The sequence below is a fragment of the Bombina bombina genome, chromosome 6 (assembly GCF_027579735.1).
Source record: "Bombina bombina isolate aBomBom1 chromosome 6, aBomBom1.pri, whole genome shotgun sequence".
Lineage (NCBI taxonomy): Eukaryota > Metazoa > Chordata > Amphibia > Anura > Bombinatoridae > Bombina > Bombina bombina.
This window is the reverse complement of record NC_069504.1, coordinates 82,298,711-82,320,319: the sequence shown is the minus strand read 5'-3', so window position 1 is coordinate 82,320,319 and position 21,609 is coordinate 82,298,711. Positions and strand designations below refer to the sequence as shown.

General features: G+C 40.4%; 1 protein-coding gene across 1 annotated transcript in view; it reads left to right on the top strand.

Moving 5' to 3' along the window:
• The window catches only part of DMTF1 (cyclin D binding myb like transcription factor 1), a 171,567-nt gene that overhangs the window by 57,052 nt on the left and 92,906 nt on the right, over window positions 1-21,609 (top strand). Inside the window, exons 6-10 of the mRNA XM_053716504.1 lie at window positions 5,715-5,791; window positions 12,660-12,817; window positions 13,523-13,555; window positions 17,270-17,379; window positions 18,075-18,303. Of these exons, the coding sequence (XP_053572479.1) occupies window positions 5,715-5,791; window positions 12,660-12,817; window positions 13,523-13,555; window positions 17,270-17,379; window positions 18,075-18,303 (607 nt within the window). The remainder of the gene's footprint in view (window positions 1-5,714; window positions 5,792-12,659; window positions 12,818-13,522; window positions 13,556-17,269; window positions 17,380-18,074; window positions 18,304-21,609) is intronic.

Below are 21,609 nucleotides of genomic sequence, written 5' to 3'. Positions count from 1 at the left end.
CCTCTATCCAGTTATGGAGGATTCTGATGCTGAGACTGTGCTAATTTCAGATTCAGTTACGAAGGATTCTGATACCGAGACTATTTTGATTTCAGATTCTGTGTCCGGTGAGGACTCCGGATTGGCCTTGTTGACACATGTCAACCAGTTTTGTTCCGTATGCCATGTAAGAGCGCCTGGTTCCTCGGGCTAGGGGAATCAGGGGACTGCTGAGCCATCTGCCTCGGGGGGCCCAGTCCTCCAAGAGGCGAGTCCCTACCAATTCATACTTCTACACATGCGGATAACCCAGTTTATGGTTCCTCCATGCGGGGTGACGTGTTCCCCCCGGAGGTTGCAGCACGTTTTCCCTTCCAGATAATGTTGCCGATGGTCCGTCTGCAGAGTCCAGATGTTTATTTGAGATTGTGCTCGTGCCCTAATGTCCCGGGCCTTCCGCCTTGGGGTGGGCCTCTACAGTTCCCCGCTGGTGTAACTGTTCCTGAGTGTTGTGCCTTTCGTTAAAGGATTGCGCGCCTTAGCATGTTGCTCAGACAACTTTTTCAGTTATTGAATGACCCTATCGTTAACATATATGGGGAATTTCAGTCTGATTATTCGAATGGTGCACCTCATTAGACATGTGGGGTTATCTCCTGTTTGTCATTTGTTTGAGATCTTTCCCAGTTTTTTTAAACATAGGGCTCCGTTTGGCTGGTCCTGCGGGTAGGCCTGTGTCTTTTGGACGTTAACCTTAGTTGCCTTATATTTTATTTGTTTTTGTTTCCTTCGGGAACCATCTGGGATCGATACTCTTTGTTACTTCTTCGGAAGTTGTTTGGACATGTAGTCCTATGTTTAATAATGTATGTTTTCTTTTTTTCCCCTATGAGGGAGAATTTATTTAGCTTGCCGGCTAGGACCCTGGGTACAGGCTGGTCCTGACGGTTCGTTCTGTTTGTGGCTGTTCAGACTCGTGGCGCTGTTTCTGCTGGACTGGTTCGGTAGTAGCGCTGAGTGCTCAGGTTATCGTTGTTTTTCATGTTCAACTAAGCATTCGAGGTTCGTGAGATGGGGAAGGATTGTTTCAGTCCTTATAGCCTTCAGTCATAGATGAGTCACTATATCTGACATCTGATTTCATCGGAACCTAGAGTTCCTCCTCCATGTGGGGGAGGGTTGGCGGGCTTAGCGCCCCGTTACCACTGTTTGAGTGGTTTGGCCTTCAGTTTTAGGCTTCTGGATGGTCCTATTGGGGCTTGATCCAAAAGCTTGTATGTATAGCTGTCCAACATGCAGAAGGTGTTGCATTTTGAAACCTGTTGCAGCTCTTGGCGCCTTAAAGGGGTGCGTGTAAGCTGTTTCTAGTGTATCTAGAAGTAGCTCTTACTCTTGGCCGTGTTCGGTCTGACTGAGTTATGAGACCTTTGGGTCTTCTTCCATTGTCTCCGGGTGAGTTAGATCTTCTTTTGGGTATCTGTGTTCCGGATGTTGGTTGATCCCTGTAGGGACTTGTTAAGCTCGGGGTTTCCTGGAGCTGGGAAGGCTTAGCTCCTTTCTCTTCCCTGTGTCCGCTGCCTGTGTGGAGGTGATGGGGAGACTAATCCTGCTAGTAGGGTTTTGGGGACTTCGAGGTATCCATTCTGTTGTCCTGAGGCCTTGTGAAGTCCCTTCATTATGACATCTAGCCTTGCTCCTTGGATAGTTGGACTTTAGCTAGGAGTGGTTCCTTCCTTTGGTCGGGGCTTTTGAATTCTCTTCGCTGTCCATATTCTCTGGATATGCTTCCAATCCCTTTGTCTGTTTTTTTTGGCCAGTTGGGGTGTTTAGTTGCAGGGTATAGTTGCCTGAACTATTAGGTGCCCGGACCTGTTTCTCTCCCTGAGACTTCCTCTTTCTGGGGCTTCGCTCCTGTCCCAGTTTTGGGTTGTTTTGGATCTCGGGGCTGGTTGGGGTGTTAGCTGTGTGGCTTGCGCCGCAAGGGTTGTGGGTTTATATATGCAAAACAGAATGAGAAGCAGTCTGCCAGGAACGAACAGCAGCATCAATAGCTTGTTCTATGGCCCGGTTGCCACCTGGTAGTAGCTTCTTTCTGCCCAATTGTGCTTTTCACAGAGGAAAACTTTCCTGTAGTATATCAGTCTGATCCCGCCGACATGGTCAGTCCAGCCCCGAAATACCAGGCAATTCTCCTCTGAACAAGGAACATGACAACCCCAGATGATCGTTTCGGCCTCCTTTGGGCCTCGTCAGTGAGGTGCAGCCATATCCCTCTAAGCACATTGGGCAAGGAGTCCACGTCTGGTTTCCCCCATCACCCATAGGGAGACTATCCCCAGGGTCATATTTACATATGCAAAACAGAATGAGAAGCAGTCTGGCAGGAACGAACAGCAGCATTAATAGCTTGTTCTATGGCCCGGTTGTGGGTTTATACCCAGCTGCTGGTGCTGGATTCCAATTTCTGGTGCGCCTTAGGGTTGCATTCCCCTGTTAGTTTGCCAGTGTACCCGCAGTGGATTCTCTGCTCTGCAGCGAATGGGTTGGCTGTGCCTCTGTTTGGCGAGCTACTTGTAAGGGGGTCCTTTCTATGACATTTGCGGGGGGCTTTTTCTTCCCGTTTAGCCGGTGACTTTGGGCCTTGAGGACGGTTATTGCCCTTCCGGCCTCTTCCCTTTGTCTTTAGGGGATATTCTCCTCTTAGGGAGAGGGAGTCCTTACTTGGGGCTTCTCCGGGTCGGGAAGTGGAAGGTGGAATTGGTTCCACCTGGGGTCTTGCTGCCTCCAAGTCAGACTGTGGGGCCTTGTTTTGATAGATCCTTATGTCTATGGCCTTGTCTGTTTTCAGAGTCAGGTTGTACTTGTACGCTCGTTCCTGTACTAGTTTCGAGATTCTTTGTTACCTTGTATTGGATCCCTGTGGCTGGGTTGGCCCAGCTGGGTCTGCAGGTCAGGATGCTTGAGCTGTCTAAGGGTCGCAGTATCATCTGGATGTGTGAGCTTGTTGAGTCTATTCTGATAGCTCAGTCTGCTAGGAGATGGTTTTTCCTTCTCCTTGCTCCTTTGACAGGAGAGGGTTTACTCTTCATTCGGGTTCTGAGGGCATACTCTCCTTCTCGGGGGGCCTCGATGAAGGCTTTGTGTTCCCCTTTTTAGGGACCTGTGAGTAGGTATGGCGACTTTGGTTGCCTGGAGCGTGCCCTCTGTCGAGGGGCTGTTTTGTGCGGTCTGTTTCTTGATGACTGCTTCTTCTTCCTTGCAAGCTCCCTCTGTGTCATCCTGTTATGGACTCTGTGTTCTCAGACTTGGGGTTTTGCCTGGGTCTACTACACGCTTTTTCACGGTTGAATACTTGGGTATTCTATGGGCAGGCGCTGGGAGCACTTTGCCTCTTTGGTTGTGTTCCATGCATGCAGGATGTTGGGGAGACGTCTTTTCTGTCTCCGTGCCCTGTATTATCCCGGGTTTCGTTTGGTATAGGCATGGCCTCCTTCCCTGTTTGGGTTGTTTGGGTCTCTGTGTGCTGGGCCCACTCTTGGAGGTGCTGTTTTTTGTATTAAGGGATCTTCAGTTTCTTCTGTCCTCCTCCTTTGCCTTGTTTCCCTTGGGGATTTCGTCTGGTTTCTCTTTCATTTGTGAGGGGTGAATGGTGGGGGACCGTATGTTAGGCGACAGTGTCTCTTGGTGAACTGTTGGCTCAGTCGAGTCCGTTTTGCGGTCTCTAGTTTGGCTCTGGACTAGCTGCAAGTCAGTGTCACTGGGGTTTTTCCTTTTTCTCGGCTTCGGACGAAGCAGATTTTTTTTTTATTGGGTGGAGGTTCAGGCCTGGTGCTCTCAGTATTGGCTGCCTATTGCACCCTCCCGTCTTGGCATTCAGTGTCCTCTATAGCTTGGGTATTGTTTTCCCAAAAGTAATGAATGCAGCTGTGGACTCTTTCCATTTAAGAAGAAAAACATAAATTATGCTTACCTGATCATTTCCTTTTCTTCTGATGGAGTCCACAGCTCCCCACCCATAATTTTATGTGGGGCGTCCTTATATTCTTCTGGCACCATTTCACCCTTATATTTCTTCTACTGTTCCTTGTTCCTCTGCAGAATGACTGACTGGGGGATGAGGGGAGTGGGAGGAGTATTTAAGCCTTTGGCTGGGGTGTCTTTGCCTCCTCCTGGTGGCCAGGTTCTTATTTCCCAAAAGTAATGAATGCAGCTGTGGACTCTTTCCATCAGAAGAAAAGGAAATTATCAGGTAAGCATAATTTGTTTTCTAATTTACTTTTATTATAAAATTTGCTTTGTTCTCTATTTTGTTGAAAGCTAAACCTAGGTAGTCTCATATACTAATTTCTAAGCCCTTGAAGGCCGCTTTTTTTTTTTTTTTGCCAGTAGTTCATGTGTGTCATATAGGTAATATTGTGCTCACTTCCATGGAGTTATTTATGAGTCAGCACTGATTGGCTAAAATGCAAGTCTGTCAAAAGAACTGAAATTTGGGACTCTAGAGAGGCTTAGATGCAAGGTAATCACAAAGGTAAAAAGAATATTAAAGTGATAGAAAGGCCAAAAAATAAAATGTGCATGGGTGCATTTCAATTGGAAATATAAGCATTTTTGCAATATACTTTCATAAGCAAAAACGCTTCTAGTAAAAGATATAACTTTTCAGTGGCATGCGCACATATTCTGTGAAGGCCTTGGCACCACACCTTCTCAGAGAGCCTGCAGTGTCTTGTATGACATAAATGATCGCTTCAGAAGCAATAAACACCACCGACAGCAGGAATGGGGGTTGAATACTGGTGCCTGGGCCCTCACAGGATATGTGCGTATGATGAAGAAAAACCCTAATAACTTTTACTAGAAGCATTTTTGCTAATGACAGTATATTGCACAAATGCTTATATTTGAATGCACCCATGTACATTTAATTTTTTACCTTTCTATCACTTTAAAGTGAATGTAAATTTTGATGCTAAAGTGCCCGTTTTTAAAAATTCGATTAAAAACAGGGGCACTTTAATTCATCAAAATTTACATTTCACTTTTGTTGTAATAAAATACTTACCTTTTAATCTTGACAGCCGCTCCCACTTCCTCCTCCCGTCGCAAAGCCTCTTCCTGGGTCTAAAATGAGGAATCCGGCTTCCTCTAATCACAGCTTTGAATCAGACACTGATTCCCCCAGGGGGAAGCCGTGAATGGAGGATGACCGATCCATCATTTCTGACGTCAGAAATGGCTTTGCGACGACCGGGAGTGGCTGTCAAGTTTAAAAGGTATTTTTTCACAAGTGAAATGTAAATTTTGATGAATTAAAGTGCCCCTGTTTATAATCAAATTTTTAAAAACTGGGCACTTTAGCATCAAAATGTACATTCACTTTAATATAACAGTATTGGTTATGCAAAAATGGGGAATATGTAATAAAGGGATTATCTATCTTTTTAAACAATAAAAATCCTGCAGTAGGCTGTCCATTTAAGACCACTTTTTTAACTGAAGCTAATATGTAGGAAGAAGACTTTCATGAAAAGCAGCTCCATCATCAAACTTTACTTGAGTATGGGGTCATAAAAGGTGAAAATACATATTTGTAAGAAATGCTTAGCACGTATTTTATCTTCAACAAAGTCCTGCTATGGTATACACCTTCTATTTCAAATATGTTTATGAATGCTAAATTCCAGAAGACTATTTATTTTTATTTTTTTAAATATCTCTTTTGTATTTTAAAGGTCATAGATGGAAGCAGGGCATGTGGTCCAAAGAGGAAATAGCTATTCTAATGAACAACATTGACCGATATTTAAAAGTAAGCGTTCCTCTGTTGTGACAAAAGTTATGCATCTCCAGACAAAATATTTATTCATTATGAACATCATTGTGGGCTGCACAATGGTTCGTGAACAGGAATTATTCTTGCAAAGGCAAGATCTAAAGCTGTTTCATATGACTGTTGAAAAATAATAATACTTGTTTTGGGGGAGTTGCCAACAACACAGATTTCTCTTGTAAGGTGTATCCAGCCCACGGATCATCCATTACTTGTGGGATATTCTCCTTCCCAACAGGAAGTTGCAAGAGGATCACCCACAGCAGAGCTGCTATATAGCTCCTCCCCTAACTGCCATATCCAGTCATTCTCTTGCAACTCTCGACAAGCATGGAGGTAGTAAGAGAGAAGTGGTGAAACGTAATTGTTTTTTTCTTCAATCAAAAGTTTGTTATTTTTAAATGGTACCGGAGTTGTACTATTTTGTCCCAGGCAGAAAATTGAAGAAGAATCTGCCTGTGATTTCTATGATCTTAGCAGGTTGTAACTAAGATCCATTGCTGTTCTCACACATAACTGAAGAGAGAGGTAACTTCAGCTGGGGAATGGCGTGCAGGTTATCCTGCTATGAGGTATGTGCAGTTAATAATTTTTTCTAGAGATGTAAATGCTAGAAAATGCTGCTGATACCAGATTTATGTAAGGTAAGCCTGAATACAGTGATTTAATAGGGACTGGTATCATGCTTACTTGCAGAGGTAATACTCTTATAGATTTGCAATATAAAACGTTTGCTGGCATGTTTAAACGTTTTTATATATACTTTGGTGATAAAACTTTATTGGGGCCTAGTTTTTTTCCACATGGCTGGCTTAAATTTGCCTAGAAACAGTTTCCTGAGGCTTTCCACTGTTTTAATATGAGTGGGAGGGGCCTAATTTAGCGCTTTATTGCGCAGTAACTTTTACAGACTGAGACATCCAGCTTCCTCCAGGAGTCCTCTGAATGCTATAGGACCTCTCTAAAGGGCTCTTAGGCTTTCCAAAGTCGTTTGTTTGGGAAGGTAGGCCCACAGCAAAGCTGTGGCAGTTTGTTGTGACTGTTAAAAAACGTCTATATCGTTTTTTTGATCCGTTTTTTGAACTAAGGGGTTAATCATCCATTTGCAAGTGGGTGCAATGCTCTGTTAGCTTATTATACACACTGTAAAAATTTCGTTTGATTTACTGCTTTTTTTCACTGTTTTTCAAATTCTGACAAAATTTGTTTCTCTTAAAGGCACAGTACCGTTTTTATTTTTTGCTTGTTAACTTGATTTAAAGTGTTTTCCAAGCTTGCTGGTCTCATTGCTAGTCTGTTTAAACATGTCTGACATAGAGGAAACTCCTTGTTCATTATGTTTAGAAGCCATGGTGGAACCCCCTCTTAGAATGTGTACCAAATGTACTGATTTCACTTTAAGTAATAAAGATCATATTCTGTCTTTAAAAAATTTATCACCAGAGGAATTTGACGAGGGGGAAGTTATGCCGACTAACTCGCCCCACGTGTCAGATCCTTTGACTCCCGCTCAAGGGACTCAGGCTCTAATGGCGCCAAGTACATCTAGTGCGCCCATAGCGTTTACTTTACAAGACATGGCGGCGGTCATGGATAATACACTGTCAGCGGTATTATCCAGACTACCTGGGTTTAGAGGAAAGCAAGACAACTCTGGAGTTAGAAGAAATACAGAGCATACTGACGCTTTAAGAGCTATGTCTGATACAAGCTGAGGAAGGAGAGCTTCTTTCTGTGGGAGATGTTTCTGACTCAGGGAAGAGGATTCAACCTGATTCTGATATGTCTACATTTAAATTTATGCTTGAACACCTCCGCGTATTGCTCAGGGAGGTTTTAGCTGCTCTGAATGACTGTGATACAATTGCAGTGCCAGAGAAATTGTGTAGATTGGATAAATACTATGCAGTGCCGGTGTGCACTGATGTTTTTCCAATACCTAAAAGGTTTACAGAAATTATTACTAAGGAATGGGATAGACCAGGTGTGCCGTTCTCTCCCCCTCCTATTTTTAAGAAAATGTTTCCCATAGATGCCACCACACGGGACTTATGGCAGACAGTCCCTAAGGTGGAGGGAGCAGTTTCTACCCTAGCTAAGCGTACTACTATCCCTGTCGAGGACAGTTGTGCTTTCTCAGATCCCATGGATAAAAAGTTAGAGGGTTACCTTAAGAAAATGTTTATTCAACAAGGTTTTATTCTACAGCCCCTTGCATGCATTGCCCCAGTCACTGCTGCTGCGGCTTTCTGGTTTGAGTCTCTGGAAGAGGCTTTACAGGTAGAGACCCCATTGGATGACATACTTGACAAGCTTAGAGCACTTAAGCTAGCCAATTCTTTTGTTTCTGATGCCATTGTTCATTTGACTAAACTAACGGCTAAGAATTCTGGTTTTGCTATTCAGGCGCCCAGGGCGCTATGGCTTAAATCATGGTCAGCTGACGTTACTTCAAAGTCTAAGCTGCTTAACATTCCCTTCAAGGGGCAAACCCTATTCGGGCCTGGTTTGAAGGAGATCATTTCTGATATCACTGGAGGAAAAGGTCATGCCCTTCCTCAGGATAGGTCCAAATCAAGGGCCAAACAGACTCATTTTCGTGCCTTTCGAAATTTCAAGGCGAGTGCGGCATCAACTTCCTCTAATGCAAAACAAGAGGGAACTTTTGCTCAGTCCAAGGCGGTCTGGAAACCTAACCAGACCTGGAACAAAGGCAAGCAGGCCAAAAAGCCTGCTGCTGCCTCTAAGACAGCATGAAAGATCAGCCCCCTAACCGGTAACGGATCTAGTAGGGGGAAGACTTTCACTATTCGCCCAGGCTTGGGCAAGAGATGTCCAGGATCCCTGGGCGTTGGAAATTATATCCCAGGGATATCTTCTGGACTTCAAAGCTTCCCCTCCAAAAGGGAGATTTCACCTTTCACAATTATCTGCAAACCGGATAAAGAGAGAGGCATTCTTACACTGTGTTCAAGACCTCCTAGTTATGGGAGTGATCCATCCAGTTCCAAAGGAGGAACAGGGACTGGGATTTTACTCAAATCTGTTTGTGGTTCCCAAAAAAGAGTGAACCTTCAGACCAATTTTAGATTTCAAGATCTTAAACAAATTCCTCAGAGTTCCATCATTCAAGATGGAGACTATTCGTACCATCCTACCTATGATCCAGGAGGGTCAATATATGACTACGGTGGATTTAAAGGATGCTTATCTTCACATTCCGATACACAAAGATCATCATCGGTTTCTCAGGTTTGCCTTCCTAGACAGGCATTACCAGTTTGTTGCTCTTCCCTTTGGATTGGCTACAGCCCCAAGAATCTTTACGAAGGTTCTGGGGTCACTTCTGGCGGTCCTAAGGCCGCGGGGCATAGCAGTGGCCCCTTATTTAGACGACATCCTGATACAGGCGTCAAATTTCCAAATTGCAAAGTCTCATACGAACATAGTTCTGGCATTTCTGAGGTCGCATGGGTGGAAGGTGAACGAAGAAAAGAGTTCTCTATCCCCTCTCACAAGAGTCTCCTTCCTGGGAACTCTAATAGATTCTGTAGAAATGAGGATTTACCTGACTGAGTCCAGGTTATCAAAACTTCTAAATTCCTGCCGGGTTCTTTATTCCACTTCTTGCCCTTCGGTGGCTCAGTGTATGGAAGTAATCGGCTTAATGGTAGCAGCAATGGACATAGTGCCGTTTGCACGCCTACATCTCAGACCGCTGCAACTCTGCATGCTCAGTCAGTGGAATGGGGATTACACAGATTTGTCCCCTCTACTAAATCTGGATCAAGAGACCAGGGATTCTCTTCTCTGGTGGCTATCTCGGGTCCATCTGTCCAAAGGTATGACCTTTCGCAGGCCAGATTGGACAATTGTAACGACAGATGCCAGCCTTCTAGGCTGGGGGGCAGTCTGGAACTCCCTGAAGGCTCAGGGATTGTGGACTCAGGAGGAGACACTCCTTCCAATAAACATTCTGGAACTAAGAGCGATATTCAATGCTCTTCAGGCTTAGCCTCAGCTAGCGACAATGAGGTTCATCAGATTTCAGTCGGACAACATCACGACTGTGGCTTACATCAACCATCAAGGGGGAACAAGGAGTTCCCTAGCGATGTTAGAAGTCTCAAAGATAATTCGCTGGGCAGAGATTTACTCTTGCCACCTATCAGCTATCCATATCCCAGGTGTAGAGAACTGGGAGGCGGATTTTCTAAGTCGTCAGACTTTTCATCCGGGGGAGTGGGAACTCCATCCGGAGGTGTTTGCACAATTGATTAATCGTTGGGGAAAACCAGAACTGGATCTCATGGCGTCTCGCCAGAACGCCAAACTTCCTTGTTACGGATCCAGGTCCAGGGATCCCAAGGCGACGCTGATAGATGCTCTAGCAGCACCTTGGTCTTTCAACCTGGCTTATGTGTTTCCACCGTTTCCTCTGCTCCCTCGTCTGATTGCCAAAATCAAGCAGGAGAGAACATCTGTAATCTTAATAGCGCCTGCGGGGCCATGCAGGACTTGGTATGCAGATCTGGTGGACATGTCATCCTTTCCACCATGGACTCTGCCGCTGAGACAGGACCTTCTACTTCAAGGTCCTTTCAACCATCCAAATCTAATTTCTCTGAGACTGACTGCCTGGAGATTGAACGCTTGATTTTATCAAAGCGTGGCTTCTCCGAGTCAGTCATTGATACCTTAATTCTGGCACGAAAGCCTGTCACCAGGAAAATCTATCATAAGATATGGTGTAAATATCTTTATTGGTGTGAATCCAAGGGCTACTCATGGAGTAAGGTCAGGATTCCCAGGATATTATCTTTTCTCCAAGAAGGGTTGGAAAAAGGATTGTCAGCTAGTTCCTTAAAGGGACAGATTTCTGCTCTGTCTATTCTTTTGCACAAGCGTCTGGCGGATGTGCCAGACGTTCAGGCGTTTTGTCAGGCTTTAGTTAGAATCAAGCCTGTGTTTAACCCCTTAAGGACCAGCGACGTACCCTGTATGTCACTGGCCTTTTTTTGGGACTTGATTGTTTTATAGCGCGGCCTTGCCACCAGCTTTGAGACTGCTCTATTCCACAAAGCCTGCTGGAGGGAGGGCATTAATAACCTATTCTTGCTAGACTTGTGCTATTATGTCCTGAAAAGACCCATAACGACCAGTGACATACAGGGCACATTGTGGTCATTAAGGGGTTAAACCTGTTGCTCCGCCATGGAGCTTAAATTTGGTTCTTAAAGTTTTTCAAGGGGTTCCGTTTGATCCTCTTCATTCCATAGATATCAAACTTTTATCTTGGAAAGTTCTTTTTTTGGTAGCTATTTCCTCGGCTCGTAGAGTTTCTGAGTTATCTGCCTTACAATGTGATTCTCCTTATCTGATCTTCCATGCAGATAAGGTAGTTCTGCGTACCAAACCTGGCTTTTTACCTAAGGTGGTATCTAATAAGAATATCAATCAGGAGATTGTTGTTCCATCATTGTGTCCTAATCCTTCTTCAAAGAAGGAACGTCTATTACACAATCTTGACGGGGTACGTGCTTTAAAGTATTATTTACAAGCTACTAAAGATTTTCGGCAAACATCTGCTTTGTTTGTTGTCTACTCTGGACAGAGGAGAGGCCAAAAGGCTTCGGCAACCTCTCTTTCGTTTTGGCTAAGAAGCATAATCCGCTTAGTTTATGAGACTGCTGGCCAGCAGCCTCCTGAAAGGATTACAGCTCATTCTACTAGAGCTGTGGCTTCCACATGGGCCTTTAAAAATGAGGCTTCTGTTGAACAGATTTGCAAGGCGGCGACTTGGTCTTCGCTTCACACTTTTTCAAAATTCTATAAATTTGATACTTTTGCTTCTTCGGAGGCTATTTTTGGGAGAAAGGTTTTACAGGCAGTGGTACCTTCCGTTTAAGTACCTGCCTTGTCCCTCCCTTCATCCGTGTACTTTAGCTTTGGTATTGGTATCCCACAAGTAATGGATGATCCGTGGACTGGATACACCTTACAAGAGAAAACATAATTTATGCTTACCTGATAAATTTATTTCTCTTGTGGTGTATCCAGTCCACGGCCCGCCCTGTCATTTTAAGGCAGGTATTTTTTAACTTTAAACTACAGTCACCACTGCACCCTATGGTTTCTCCTTTCTCTGCTTGTCTTCGGTCGAATGACTGGATATGGCAGTTAGGGGAGGAGCTATATAGCAGCTCTGCTGTGGGTGATCCTCTTGCAACTTCCTGTTGGGAAGGAGAATATCCCACAAGTAATGGATGATCCGTGGACTGGATACACCACAAGAGAAATAAATTTATCAGGTAAGCATAAATTATGTTTTTTTATGGACTCGAACAGAACCATCTACACCCACTCGCTTACACATATATTGCTTTCTTTGTAAAATGTACATATTTTGCAAAAAAAACAGAGATTTTATAATAATTAAATGCAGGCAAGCTGATAGATTGTAATTTTAAAGGGACATTGTAGTCAACTTTATTTTTTTTTAATTTTCCCAAAAACTCTATTCAAGAAATCAACATTTTCTTGTCGTCATACTTGCAGAGCCGTGTCCTTCTCCGCCAGTACAGAAGAGGCAGCTGTCCTTATCAGCCAATAAGTATTCGTAGGAACTGCAAAACTGATACTGCAGTATTAGTTTAATTTTAAATTTAAAAATGCTTTTACTGAACTTCCCCCCCCCCCCCCCCCCAGAAAAAAACAATATATATTTTAATGGGTAAATGGTGCTCTTTTATATACACAATAGAATAAAAACTTTAATCACAGGGGTTGACATTTCTTATTTTATTAGTTTTGCTTGGATACTGACCATAATGTTTTAACCTTCTAGACACATGGCATTAAAGATGCAACCGAAATAATTTTTGAAATGTCGAAAGACGAGAGGAAAGACTTCTATAGGACAATAGCATGGGGTCTGAATCGGCCGCTCTTTGCTGTCTACAGGAGGGTTCTTCGCATGTATGATGATAGGAACCATGTGGGAAAGTAAGAATACAGGGAATTCTGGGGAAATCTGTGATATTTAGATCACTAATCTCTATGTTGTCAACTTATATCAAAAAGTATTGGTGCAAAGGTATTTAGAAGGAGAAAAAAATAATACTATTACATATTTCTAGAATTTTTTTATAATTTTTTTTATATTTCTAGCCTAGTATTGTTTTTTTTGTGTGTGTATATTTTCATATATATACATTGAGGGCCAGATTACACGTGCAGATTAATTTATAGCGCTCGTAAATTGTGCAAATTTGCCCAAGTGGCTGATTATTGCTACCGCAAGATCAGATTTCTGGTTCATTTTCGAAATTTCCCCCAATTGGCCCCATAATTACAGTGGTGTGTAGTTTATTAAAAAATAAAAATAATACCATTAGGTCTTATTAGGTTCTCAGATAGTGACTATTACTGATGGTGCAAGCTCTTATTCTCTACTACTCTTAGAGCAAACTTCAGACTGCTCATTTTTCAAAGGAATTCTATTATACTGTAGCTAGGAAATCCTTTTGGAAGTCTGTTAGTCATCCAGTAAAGCTTCACTAAACAAGCCTATATTGTACAATTGGAACGCATTTTCTCAAGCTTTGTACTATGTGTATATAAAAATATATTAATGTCTGTTTTAAATTACAAATTATTTTAAAATTGTTTGGTTTTGTCTGTAACAATGCTTTTCTTTTTTACCCTCAGGTATACTATGGCAGAAATTGAAAGACTCAGAGAGTAAGTTGTGATTGACGTGTTTAAGTATTTTATGGTATTATGTTTAATTTTTTGCAGTTGGTTGGCAGAGAACTTGTGTGCACAATTCTGTTTTTGACATGCAAGAAGCAATTCTTAGAGATATTGTACACATTTTTTCCCTTGTTTCATTTATAGAAGGCATTTCATAATTTGTTTAAAACTCATGTTCCTGTCCTGATCTAATTAGGTTTATTGTCATACTTGCATAAGCATATCTATCGCCAACAGTAAAGCAGAGGCAATTATCCTTAAAGGGATAGTGTACACCTAATATTTTCTCACATTTAATGTGTTTCTAATGATACATTTTACCTACTGGAGTGTATTAAATTGTTTACAAATCACTCCTTTGCCTTTATTTTCTTATTTTAAATAACTGATTTTGCCTACTGTATCCCCACCTATACGGAACATTTCTAAACTTAAAAGGATATTAAACAAATCAAAGTAAACCTAAAATGAAACAAATTGTGTAAAAAAAAACAAAAAAAACAGCAAACAATTTACCTTTTTTCTTGCATAATGAGCACTTTGAAAATTCTCAGTGTAGCCCTGTCCCCAGTATGAAATGGAGCTGACCACTTTGAAACCTAGGTTATATTCTGATCTATTGATCTTGACATGAGCAAGTCGGACTCCCTCTTATCTAGTCTATTCACTTAATAGTAACCAACCTAGAAGTTTGATGACACCAGGCTAAGATGTGACAGGAAGTAAAGGACAAGCACAAATGTAGGGCGGGGGGGGGGGGGGAATAAATAAAAGGTAAAATCCATTTAAATAGATGAATAATACATATTGCAATTATTTCTATTAAGTATGACACTGCTTAGTGCTTTAATTATTACAACAATGAAACAGACTGTTTAACATCCCTTTAAGTTCTGGTTACAAAAAAAACACAACACGTAAACAACAAAGTTTAGATAATTTTCCCAGTGGAGGCTGTGGGAGAGCGGTACTAAAATGTTCATTTTCCATTGTTCTTGCCAAGTATTGGCGTTTGAGTAAACAGTAATAAAGAAGATAAGGAGGGCTTTGTGTTAATCATTAATATAATATGAGATATTCTCTCCCTAAATGATCAGCCAATTAAGTTGTGGATTCAGTTTGCAGAAACAGCTATTGTATATACAAAAATATACCTAAAGGAACAGTTTTCATATATTTTAAACTCTGCAGCTGGTTTAACAAGTAATTGGAAACACGTTACGGAGAAACCAATTTTACAGTAAACGTTTTACTGGTTAAGATTAGTAGGAAGTACAAAACCATTTCTGCAGTCTTAGTTTCAACTTAAATTCAAACGTCTTTCACTTAAAGGCCCATTATAATGCATAAGTGTCATGCTCTAATTGGCTACGGCATTTCATTTTAGCACTAGCGACCCTGCAAGTCAATTGTTAAAGGGACAGTAAATACTGGTTAATTGTGCACAGTAAAACAACCTTGCAATATACGTTTATTTATTTTGTCCCCTTTTAATGTAAATCAAGTCTGAACATTGTTGAGATTCCAGTCTTACAAACTGAAGGAGCACATGACAGGCCCCCGCAAGCCTAACCCTGCCACATATCTGTATCTCATTTATAGCCTGTCATCTTATCATTTTTTTTTCTGTAGCCAAACAATGGATATTTAGTTAACACAATGATGTGGTAAGCCCTGTTTTCTGCATACTCAAGTCTGTATTGGCTCCTCCAAATAAAGAAAGTGGTGGGTGGAGTTTCACCCTTGAAAAACAAGTGCTGCAAACAAGGTTTTAATCTGTTCTAATAATATCCAGACTCTTCTATGGTAATTGGAAAACTGTGGAGAAACGGTTAATAAAAAGTTGTTTACTATCCCTCTAAAGTACCACTCGTTAGATGCAGAGAACTGCTGGCCCCAAGTGGGAGCTGCCGGTGACGCAGTCAGTATCTTCTTTCACACGACCAAGTTCTCTGCGAAAATACTTTTCGGGGTTAAACACATAGGCTTGCAAGGTTAACACATTAGAACATGTAGTTTTCTTTTGTAAAATGATGATGGTCCAAAGTCTTCCATAACATATGGGATATATTTCCCACCACTATGAGGAGGTCAAGAACCCATATCAGAGCTTAAAATCCCTCCGACCTCCCATCTCTCTCTTAGTTTTGTTCTTGGCCTCATAGGAGTTGATTGAGAATAGAGGTTGTTCCAGCTACTTGCTTATGGATTACAAATTGGGAGCTCAGACCTATGAGACCCAGAGTCCCTGGGGAGATTCATTTACATAGACCGAAAAGACTCTTCACAGCAACTGAATGATACAGGGACATAGGAATACTGTTATGTGCACAGCATTTCTCTAACGAGACTTAAGCCATAACTACCCTCAGGCGTCACGGGGACTCGTTCCTAGCTATCTTCAGGCGTCACAGGGACTTGTCCCTAGCCTCCCCCTGAGGGACTCTGGTATTTTCTACTGCAATCCTCTGCAGTACTCGATACCTGCACTGGATGGGCTCTCCACTGGATACTGCTGCAGCTGCGTTGACATAGATTGACATGCCTGGTAAGCCAGTGGAGGGGTGCTGTGTAAGGTAAGGTTTATACTGCCCAGAGCCTTTGCGACGGGTGGAAGAAGCTGGAGCTGCTGTCAAGATTAAAAGTTTTAAATGAATTGTATACAAAAGAAAAAGCAGGATCTTTCAGAATGAAAACTCTAGAGTCTAGCCAGCCCATATACATACAAGTAAAAAAGACTGGTATATACCACCTTTAAAAAATAAAGGTCAAGTTCGTCATCCAATAAAAAAGCGTATAGCAATTAGCCAATGAAGGAACAGGTCTGGCTATTTAAGAAGCACATTAAACAGTAGTTTAGCATCTTGATAAAGCCCTTGTGAGGGTGAAATGCGTAGAACTGAATGAACTAACTGTTTTCAAAATAAAGCTTCCTCATATTATAGACATCTTGGAAAGGTCTGAGAAAAATAGAGGATTTATCTCCAAAAGACAGACACACCGCCAGACTGCCCCCTTATTTCAGTTCTTTTGACAGACTTGCATTTTAGCCAATCAGAGCTGTCTCCATGGTAAATTCACGTGCAAGAGCTCAATGTTTTGCATATGAAACACATGAACTAACGCCCTCTAGTGGTGAAAAACTATCAAAATGCATTTAGATTAGAGGCGGCCTTCAAGGTCTAAGAAATTAGCATATGAACCTCCTAGGTTTAGCTTTCAACTAAGAATACCAAGAGAACAAAGCAAAATTGGTGATAATTTGAAACATGAAAGTTTTTTTTGGACTTGACTGTCCCTTTAAGGTCTGATATGGGTTATTGACCTCCTCCTAGTGGCAGGAAATATATCCCATATGTTATGGAGGACTGTGGACCATCATCATTCTGAAGAAAATAATTTATCAGGTAAGCATAAATTTTGTTTTTCACTATAATGACCCTTTAATATTTTTTCAGGCTGAAATGCTGTTCTTTTATATGCGTGGTAGAAAAGTTTTAAGTATATAGATGCAATGCCCTTTTAATTTGTCTAAAATAACATCTGGTAAAATACAATGTTGCCAAAACATTTCCAAGTGTTATTTGGAATACTATTAACAGAATCATTTAGGATCGGATTTGAGTAAAGGGTACATTCACATGGAGTACTGTAATCAGATTGCGTTTCCCCTGGCAGTGGGTTTACAATGTCCCTTTTCAGGCTGCGAGTAAAGCATGGGAACGATTGGGCTACAATAGGAGCGGCCCTGGGCAGAAGTGCCTCCTCTGTGAAAGATCGCTGTCGACTGATGAAAGAGACCTGCAAGACTGGTATGCACTGCGGAATCTGTTGGCACTCTACAAATACCTGATAATAATGCACTGTATGCTGCTACAATTTGTGTTCTTCACAGAATTTTTTTAAGCAAATTACTGTATGAGGAGTCGCAGCTCCACTAGCAAAAATTACAAGCCAATTAAATTTTCAAAAGAAGTGTTTAACAATAATATAGTGAATAAAACATCAGTACCATATTGGGAAACATTGTTATCAATATCTCACCAATACAGTTTCAATACAATAAACCATAACTACGTATCTGTTAAAACATTCAATACTAAGCTCACCACAGAAAATTTGTGTGTTGTCATGAATTTTAAGGGACATTAAGCACTTTGAAATTGTTAGTCTAATAGCTTATATTTTAACTTTCACTGTTTGACAGAGAGTCCCATAACATTTGATGTCTACTATTATTCTTTCTTTTCTTTTTTTAACATCTAAAAGAGGGTAATTTATAACATTTTGCTGATTTTTTTTCTCTCTCTCCCTCTTGCTTGTGGGCTTGTCACTATCCACCAACACAGCTAAAGCAGTTGTTCTTATACGTCACTAAGTTATCTGTCTCAAGGAATGACACTTCCTGTTAGCTTTAGTATTTATTTAAATAAATGTAACAAATTTGTTTCACACAAAAAATGTCTGTGTTTTTATCATGCTCTTTTATATCCTTTTAACGTTCTAGGGAAGTGGACGGATGAAGAAGAAAGAAGACTAACTGAAGTCGTCCATGAGCTCACTGGTACCGAGGCAGGAGATATCGTAACTCAAGGTGTGTCTTGGGCGTCCGTGGCCGAGAGAATGGGAACACGTTCAGAAAAGCAGTGCCGCTCTAAGTGGTTGAACTATTTGAACTGGAAGCAGAGTGGAGGCACACAGTGGACCAAAGAAGATGAAATTAATCTTATTCTGAGGTTTAAATATTTAGATTGTTTTAACAATATTGCCCATCAAATGAATTACTGTTAATAATAGCTGTGGGTTCAATTCTAGGAGAATTAGAATTTACTTTAGAGGATTTATCTCAGCTTAGCACTCTCATTAGCAGAGAAGAATTTGCATATGACTGAGCCTAATGACATTGTCAATGTAACAATATATATTTAAGGGAATTGTAGTGCAAATAAAAGAAAATGTGTCAACATTTCATTATTGCACTATTACTTGCATATAACTGGTGCAGCCAATAACGAGGCATGTTTATAACAACCAATCAGCAGCTATCTCCCAGTAGTGCATTACTCATCCTGTGCCTACCTAGGTATACTTTTCAACAAAGGATACTAAGATAACAAAGCAAACTGAAAAGTCTCTTGTAATTGCTATCTTCAACTATGAATGTTTAATTATGACTTTATTGTTCCATTAATAATTTTCATCTCACTCACAAGTGAAGGACGATGTATAATTTTATTTTATATTTTTATTGAGGAATTACAATACAAATATCTCAAAATATAGCGCAATATTAACAAGTTTCATATTGAATAACTCTCATATATCAATACATGACTTAATGAGTGTATGGGTATATAGAAATACAAAATCAATCGTATTACAGTGTAACCAAGAATAATAAGAGATCATAAGGACTAATTTATAACATATCATATACACTGGGTTAAACATACTCAAATGCAATGAAATATTATATTTGGTTAGTGCTCAAAACCTATAGCATCCTCATTTTTATTTATAGTTGAGAGTTAGATCGCCCTCCTCAAACTAAAGAGGCTACTCTTCGGTGTCTATACACTAGAATATGTATTTTAGAAAAGAGGAGAGCAAAACTATTAACCATAATGTAAAGAATAGGGAAGGAGTTATCAGTAGCCGCTATGATAAAACAAATATATAATAAGTAACAGGGAACAGTTCCATGGAATCTGCGTTTGTTTGTTTAATCGGTAAACAAAAACATAGGGAGGGCGTAGCTAAAATTAAAGGAGCTATAGTCGCGGGAAGGTAGGAGTATTAAAACAGGATGTAATCTGTTAGTTTTACAGTTTCTCTTATACCCATAAAAATAAATGCACATTATTACTTTGTTCTTACTTCTAGAAATATATACTAAGGCAGTGATTTTTAACCTTTTTTTTTGCCGTGGCACACTTTTTTACATTAAAAAATCCTGTGGCACACCACCATCCCAAAATTTAAAAAAAATCACACATTGTAGCCTAATATATATATATATATACACACATACATACACACAAACACATACTGTATGCATTGTGCTGTTATGCCATGCCTCCTACAAACTACCCCTGCACTGGGAGTAAAAAACAAGCAAAGTTTAAATAATATGTCACACTGTTGTCAGTCTGCCGCGGCACACCTGAGGATCTCTCACGGCACACTAGTGTGCCACGGCACACTGGTTGAAAAACACTGTACTAAGGAGACTGTTATTAAGCTGTGTCTTAGTAACCTATGTATCTTAAAGACTTTTCAACTAGTTCATATCAGGTTTGTGTATAGTTAAAAATGGCTGGAATCTTTAAGCTTTTGTTTATGGATTAACCAATTAGGAGTTCTAAATCTCGCGAGGACCAAGAGTGCAATAATATTTAGCTAAAGATCTAAGATCTCAGACACAATTAAGCCTGCGAGTTAAGTACTAGTTAGGGATTTAGCTGCAGAGGACACAAGTTGGACCATACTATGCAACACAGGTAAAAAAGTGTGTATGTAGGAAGATATAGGCAAAATCACCCACTTCTAGTTCCCTGTACAGTATTATGGGCTATATATATTTTAATATATAACATTATGTATATAATGTAAGGGACTATGGCGATATATATCTGCCTATCTAAATATGATATAACCATATAGGAATCCCTTAGTAAGTAGCATGTAAGCAAGTATAGTGTAATATGACACATGATCATGTAGTATATTCAATGAGCCTGTAACACCTAAATTAGGAAATGTTATCCAATCACATCTGCACATTCATCTGGATCAATAGTATTATTTGTGGCGGTTTATATATTTAAAACATAGAAGTCAGTATGAGTTACCTAGTAACTAGCACACGATAAACAATATAAACAGTTAACCATACAATGTCATATCAAACTACGAGCAAAAACATGTTGAGATCATAACAGAATATATATATATATATATATATGTATATATATATATATATATATATATATAGCCTGCCTCTTGACTTCTGTATCTTAAAGTGAGTAATATGGATTTAGCTATTAGAAGTATAGCTTAGTAGCCTATATGAGAGATATGTAGCTTTTCACCCCATCCTTTAGATTCTCTATCTAAATCATAGTGGTTCTACGGGTGTTTATGAAGCCTTTATCCAACTATGATGAGAAATATGTTAAGAGGTCCAGTGGAAGCTAAAGATACAAATAGATATAGTCAATGGTAAAAAGACTCGGGTACAATTATGTCTATGGCTATTATATTGGGAGACAATATCAGTTTTATAATATTAAGTATGCGGTAACACTGCTGCAGGTTGCAAGATATCATTATGAATGTCCGGCATATCTAAGGATGTCTTAGCTACTAAACATTTCTTCCTTCTTTTAAAATAAGTTAGGCTGATTACACAAACAAAAAGCATAAGGTTATAAACAGGTTAATAAAGTCATCCAAGAGAAAAAACAAACATAAACCTAATGCGTCTAATGTAATCTTCAAAGAGCAATCAGTACTGCGACATCCTTAGTTCAGTGTGACAAATAACCCATAAAAAGACTATTGGGAATACCTTAGTGGTTGATATATATTAGAGTTTAGTCTAGAGCAGGTAAAAATGTTCACACTATAGAGATTCCTCGCTCAAGGTCGATATAAGTTCTAGACTGCACCATCTCTGCCGCTGACAGCGCAGTAACATTATAATCTCTATGAGGAAACGTGGCGTATATATAAAAGTCCTGCCAGACACAACATAGACATATATGTACTCCTTTTACAGTGTCATGTTGGTATATGGGTATGCAGTATGTGTAGGGTACTCTTGGCAAACTAAGAACCCATGCTTAGCTAATCCTATATAGCTGCAGCTGCAAAGTCAAGTCAGACAGTCTTCCCAAAACAGTAAAAACACATAACAATTGTAATATTTATTAATATATACTCTTGAGAAGAAACAGTTGCCATCATGTCATTGAGTAAATTGTAAACTGAGTGGAAGGCATATTAGATTAGACTTAGTAGAAGCAATTGCAGCATTTCCA